This window comes from Orycteropus afer, unplaced genomic scaffold (assembly GCF_000298275.1).
Source record: "Orycteropus afer afer isolate SDZICR_OR568_19922 unplaced genomic scaffold, OryAfe1.0 scaffold00489, whole genome shotgun sequence".
In the NCBI taxonomy this organism is placed as follows: Eukaryota; Metazoa; Chordata; class Mammalia; order Tubulidentata; family Orycteropodidae; genus Orycteropus; species Orycteropus afer.
In genome coordinates, this window is record NW_006922076.1 from 1,821,818 (window position 1) to 1,828,312 (window position 6,495).

Genomic DNA, 6,495 nt, shown 5'->3' on the forward strand with positions numbered 1-6,495 from the left:
ACACACTCTATGAGCACGGGGTGTTCCAGAGTACTAAATGTATGCATGTAACACACATCCTGCTTCTACACACACACACGTATCCACACACTCTACGAGCACGGGGTGTTCTAGAGTACTCTAGAGTACTAAATGTATGCATGTAACACACATCCTGCTTCTATACACATACACGTATCCACGCTCTACGAGCACGGGGTGTTCCAGAGTACTAAATGTATGCATGTAACACACATCCTGCTTCTACACACATCCACGTATCCACACACTCTACGAGCACGGGGTGTTTCAGAGTACTAAATGTATGCACGTAACACACATACACGTATCCACACACTCTACGAGCACGGGGTGTTTCAGAGTACTCATGTGGACATGTGCTACACAGATTCTGTTCCTAAACACAGACATGTATCCACACACTCTACCAGCATAGGGTGTTTGAGAGGCCTGCCTATTGGCATGGCTGAGAAGCGGCTGTCCTGATAAACTGAGTCATTCCTGATCCTGAATTGTAACCTGTTGTTTCCTGCAGTGCAGTGAATTGCTTAACATGGTCCTTCTAGGCACAGGCCTCCATTTTCTGATATATTACAAATCCTAGTCTCTATGCCTATTTAGGGGGAGCTCTGGTAGCATAGTGCCTAGGGCACTTGACTGCTTACCAGAAGGCTGGCGGTTCATACCCACCAGCCACTCCTCGGAAAGAAGGTTGGGCAATCTACTTCCGTAGTGATACCGCCTCGGAAACCCAAGGAGGGGTCGCTATGAGTCAGGTCTGACTCGACGGCACGTAACAACAACAACAACAATGTGTACGATACGCAGATCCTGTTTCTACACACATTCATGTATCCATGCACTCTACCAGCACAGAGTGTCTGAGGGGACTGAACATGTGCATGTGATGATATGCAGCTACTATTTCTATACAAATACGCTTATGTATGTACTGTACTCTGTCAGTGGCCCCAGTCCGACTGGGTGTCCTCACCTCAATGCTTTGCAGCTGAACGGCGATGCGCTCCTTCTCCTTAATTGACCTGTGCTGTGTCTCCGTCAGCTGGTGGGACAAAGACACGTTCTCCAGCTTCAAGTGCTCTAGGAGGCCTGCTTGGGTCATCTGTCCAACCTTGGAAGGAAAAACCCACAAGCATAAAGTCACTAGACTGAAAGACACATGGGGGCCGGCCTGCCCTGGGCCACCAGTATGAGGTGCTACCATTAGCATAGGCCGCTGCTGCACCCCCAGCTCTCACGGTGGTCTCCTCACTGAAGCTCAGGCCACCTGGCCTCAGGGGGGGCAGCACCCTGAGAGTGCCCAGCTGTGCCAACACCTGCACAACAATTCCCCACAGAGGCATGTCTGGGAGTCCTACAGGTGACCACCTGAACTGGACAGAGGCAGCATGGCTGAAATCGCCACCACCCAAGCCACCCTCCCCCAGCAGGGCCCTAACCACAGGCCACAGGCCAGTCGGTGCCACACCAAGACCTCTCCAGAAGAAAGGGCAACTGCAGCACCCACTGCATGGGCCCTGCGAAAAGGGGCAAGGAACACAACAGAAACAGAGGGTAGGCCAGGTCTCCTATCACCACTGAGTGTAGCTCTGGCCAAGACAGGAAAGTGAACTGGAGGTTGGGGCTGGAGCTTCCCAGGCAGTGAGAACACCAGGATCCGGCCCTCTCTTGCCTCATGCAGACCACACCTCCATCGCTAAGGGGGACACTCAGTTCTGAAGATGTGTTAAAAGTCCTGAACCTGGGTCCCAAGGTACTTCTAAAAAGAAGCTAAAGTTCCCAGACTGCTATGTTCCATGACCCTCCATTTCTGTCTTCCAAATTACACTGTGACAAATGTCAGGACACAGAGGCCTGGTTTAACTCTGTCAATCATTCATGCCCAGATAAGTGTACTTCTTCCAAAGTACTCTTGCTCATATCACAGTTTATTTCCAAGAATGTTTTAAGTAGAAGAAACATGTGGTCCTTTGGCTTAGAACATACGCAATAAACTTTTGAGCACATATGCTTTGTGTAAATTGTATTAATGACTTGGGAAGTAAAGTTTGAAAAAAATCTAAAACATCCATCTGGGGGTTAAAAAAAAAAAAAAACCAAGATAAAAGAGAGACAGCAAAACCCATGGCTAGATTCATACATAGACTAAGCCAAGCATGGGCCCATTCAATGTTCCTGGCAGCACTCTGACACTCCAGACAAGTTCTTTTCAGTAGCTGCCTCTCCCGACTGAAGACTTCTAACATCTGCTGCTAAGAGACTGAGGTGCAAAATTACTGGGGAAAAAAAAAAGGAACCAGATTTGCTGGTCTGACAGAGCCTGGTGGAACCCCTGAGACTATGGTCCCTAGCTGCCCTTCAGGTGTGGAACTGAACCCACTCCTGTGACTTCCAGCCAAACAAAAGACAGGCATGTGAGCTGAACATTTACATTAGGTAGACACACTCCTTGGAGAGATCAATCATGGGAAAACAGAAGGGCTGTGTGTGCACAGGGAGATAGCTCGGGGGACAGGAGTGCATGGAGGGAAGGACACAGGGAAGAGGTAACTAGGGGAGGAAAGTGGGAAGGGAGCTGTTGCATTGTGGGAAATCGCAGTCAATGGCATGAGACAAAGTGTATGTGAGCTGCTGTATGGAAAGTGAATTTGCTCTGCAAACTTTTACCCAAATCACAATAAAAATAAAATTTAAAACAAAGCCTGAGGTAGCACAGCCTTGATGACCCTGAGAGTTGCCAGTCCACACGTCTCGTGTGACACTTTCCCAAGGACCTGGACAGTCTTCCTTCCCACGGATGAGAAGCAAGGTGATATGGGACAGGTCTGTGCATGACAAACAAAGTGACAACAGAGGAGAACGAAGACACAACCATTTACATAGGGAGAGTCCCGCATGTGCAGAGCAGGGCTGGGCAGAGGGCTGAGACCAGGCCAGGAGGGTGTACTGAGTGCAGAGAGGAGTGGATTGTGGAAGCCAAGGCCAAATGGCCAAAGTGTCCCTGTCAGGACCAGGGTCAACAGTACATTCCAAAGACGGGACTTTAGATAGATACTAGGAACGCCCCACAGGAGGGGTGTGACCAGATGAGGGATGAGTGGACTTTGCTTTTTAAGTTTCCCGTGAAACACACCGTTCTAATTTAGGGAACCAGCCCTGTCCCACACTGACGGTGGCTGACAAGACCAACTTCTGTGCCCCCGCAGAGTCAGCCTGGGCCTCGCTGGCACACACCTGGATGTGGGCCATCTCGCCCTGCAGCCTGACTCGGGCCTCCTGTGCCAGTGCAAGCTGCTGCTGGTACCACTGTCGGACGCTCTGCAGGGACGAGAGCTCAGCCTGCGACGCCCTCAGCTTGCTGGTCAGTGTCGTGCGCTCCGCCCGCACCTGCTGCAGCTGGCTCTGCAGCGCGCTCATCTGCCGTCTCAGGTCGCGCACTGAAAGCGAAGCACAGCCAGCTCAGACTCAGACACGCCCACACGAGCGGTAAAACGAGCTGACGCCCCCCAGGGGACACTCGGATTCATAGACACGGATGCCACCACTCCTGTTCCTGCACAACGATGTCTGTCAGCCACCAGCATAGCCGGTGACGGTACCTGTCCCACGGCTCTGTGTCCCCGGGTCAGTTATCACTACCAGAGACCAGGGCAGAGGAGGAAGAGACAGGAGATCATAGACAGGCCAAACCAGAGCACAAGAAAACCAGCCAGGTAAGCACAGGGGCTGGAGCAGCAGACAATCACCTGTGTTGTCCTTGCTAAGCATGCTCTTCTGCATGTCCTCCACTTTGGCCATGAGCCTTTGGTACTGCTCCTCGGCCACCTGCAGGTCATTGTTGGAGGATGCCAGGCTGGCGTTTTTGGCTTCCAGCATGCTCTGCAGGTCAGTCATGGCACGCTCTAGGTCCCAGCAAGACTGCTTCAAGGTGTCCACTTCACAGCTGAGGGAGTCCTGCCTCTGCTGGCTGCTATGGCTATGCTCAACCTGTGCCTGCAGCCGGGCGTTCAGGGCAGCCAGCTGGGCCTGCAGCTCCGCCTTCTCCTTCAGTGCCTGAAACAGCCCAAACACAGCCACCATCACAGGAACTGGGCCTCCCCAGCAGGACCAATGGGCAAGACACCTGTGACAGACTGGTGCCCGAAAAGCAAGCTTTCCATCAGAACTGACAGTCCAGCCATTGTACAACAGCATCCCAGAGACAGTGCCTCATAGACCTGGGGAAGGTGGGAGGGGTGAGGGCTGTATCTGCTCAAGCCTGGGGGCAGAGCACCGAGCACAGCTCCACAACAAAACACGGGAAGGTGGGAGAGCAAAGTTCAAAGACACAAAAGCCCAAGAGCTGCATTTACATCAGAGAAATACACTCCTTAGAGCGATCAGTCAAGGGGGGAACATAAGGGCAGTGTTTGCACAGGGAGACAGCTCAGGGGGTGGGAGTGCATGGGAGGGAAGGACTAAGGGTATATCTGTCAGGGGCGCAAGGAGGACCTAACGCTCCTTGGGCCGAGTCAAGTGAACTTGGACAACATAGTAACAGTCATAAAAAGGCTTTTCCGTAACGACACCTGTGCAGCGTTGCACCCTGGAGCAGGAACTATCCTACTCTCAGACCTGGGCACGGGGACAGTGGTCCGTGTTACCTGGCTGGCTTCCAGAGACAAGGCCTCGAGCTGCCCCTCCAGCCTCATCTTCTCCTTGAGCACCTGCAGCATCTCGTCCCGGGCCTCGGCGACAGAGCTCTCGATGGACACACTGGGGACAAACACACGAGTGGCGGCTCACTTTCTGCACTCCTCTGCATACTCCACATCCCAAGCTTCCTGCTACTCGGCCCCCCGTGCTTTAGACAAACAAGTGAGAAGGGTAGCGGAGCGTGAAGGTAAAGCACGAAGCAACAGCAAACCCCCTGCCAGGAGCTGGGCCATAAGCATCAGGAGGCAGGGGCCACTGAGGAGTGTGCACACCATGGAAGATGGGGACGCAAGTATGCCAGACTCTGAAGTCTACTTCCAACTAAGCAGCAGGGCTAAGAAGGTGACACTGATGATGATACCCAAAGGACACGGGCAAGGATGGTGGCGACATGCTAGGCCACTGGAGGGATGGGGGGCATGCAGACAGGGAAGGCCTGAGGAGAGCACGTGGTGACAGGGCCTCCCACCACCGGTGTCTGGGTACCGCACCTGCCTACCTGCTAGACAGGCTGCCTCTGCGGCTCTGAACGTCCCCGCTGACCTCAGGCCCCTGGCCTCGATGCTCAGCTGCTGCAGCCTGGAGAACATCCTTAATTGAAGGGAAGTGTCCCAGAGCGTCAGTGGCCACCTCCTGGCCGTTGACCATGTAGGCCGCATCCCGGGTGCCAGCCACACCTGCCAGCGCCCCCAACGCCGCCTGGGGGGAGGTACTGCTATAAGAGGAGCTGTCACTGTCATTTCCATCCAGCCTCAGTCCAGCCTCACTGCCATCTGCTTCAGATGCGTCATCCCCGGCCAGGGAGGTATCCTCCAGGTGGGCATCAGCTTCGGGTGGCAGGCCAGCCTCAGACACCACAGACGTCACACTGCCCCTGCTCTGTTTCAGAGAGCCCCGGGAGGGGCCGGCGGCCGGGGAACCCCCAGCCGAGTCCCCAGCATCTAAGTCGTCAGTTCTGTAATCAGCCAAAGACCGAATCCTGCTTGCCGTGGGGCTTTTCTTCTCCTTGGAACGAGCCAGGAGCCCTAAGCTGCCCACCTTCGGCCCACGAGGAACACTCGTGCGCAGGAAGGAGTACTCCTTGGTCAGGGCCACGGTGCTGGCCCTCGGCAGGTTCTCTGGGTTGAGCATGAGCTCAGGGTCCAGTGTGCTGAAGAGTCTTGTCTTCATTGCAGGCTGGCTGGACTGAGAAGAAAACAAGAAGCACTCTGTAACTGCCATCCCAAAAGGCTGCTTCTGCGCTGGCCACCTCCCACTGGCCACCCAGAAAATCGCAGAGGCTCCAGCACGGGGGCTTTATAGCACTGAACAAACACCCTGCTCATCACTCATCTTCCACACAACGTCTCTGGCTAGTCTCCTATGCTTATGCCTTCTGAGAAGCATAAAGCAAGCCCGGTCCAATTAGAGCCATCTCACACTCACAGACAAGCACACCAACACCTATGACAGAGCCCAACACGCCGAGGCTGACACACACGCTGCCAGCGCCTCTGACAATGGTCGTCTCACACTTCGCTTTTACCAGCTCAGGGGCTCACCCTCTCCTGTTGCCGCTTCGCCCGGTACTGTCGGAGCTGCTCCTCCAGTCGCTTCCGTGCTTGAAGGCGGACCTGCTCCTCCCTCTCCAGGGGCAGTGAGGCCTCTGTGGAGCCTGCAGCATGGGAAGGCGTTTCAAAACAATACCAACCGTGCCAACACACCCACATCAATGCTGCCCACATCACACCAACCGTGCCAACACACAGCCACACCTGCAACACTGCCCACATCACACCA

The 6,495-nt window shown here is 54.3% G+C and overlaps 1 protein-coding gene across 1 annotated transcript in view; it reads right to left on the reverse strand.

The window, feature by feature from the left end:
• GOLGA3 (golgin A3) overlaps window positions 1–6,495 on the reverse strand; it is a 31,240-nt gene that overhangs the window by 18,837 nt on the left and 5,908 nt on the right. Inside the window, exons 3-8 of the mRNA XM_042782850.1 lie at window positions 6,258–6,370; window positions 5,216–5,901; window positions 4,665–4,776; window positions 3,768–4,074; window positions 3,256–3,458; window positions 995–1,132 (exon numbers count right to left, since the gene is read on the reverse strand). Coding sequence (XP_042638784.1) covers window positions 995–1,132; window positions 3,256–3,458; window positions 3,768–4,074; window positions 4,665–4,776; window positions 5,216–5,901; window positions 6,258–6,370 — 1,559 coding nt within the window. The remainder of the gene's footprint in view (window positions 1–994; window positions 1,133–3,255; window positions 3,459–3,767; window positions 4,075–4,664; window positions 4,777–5,215; window positions 5,902–6,257; window positions 6,371–6,495) is intronic.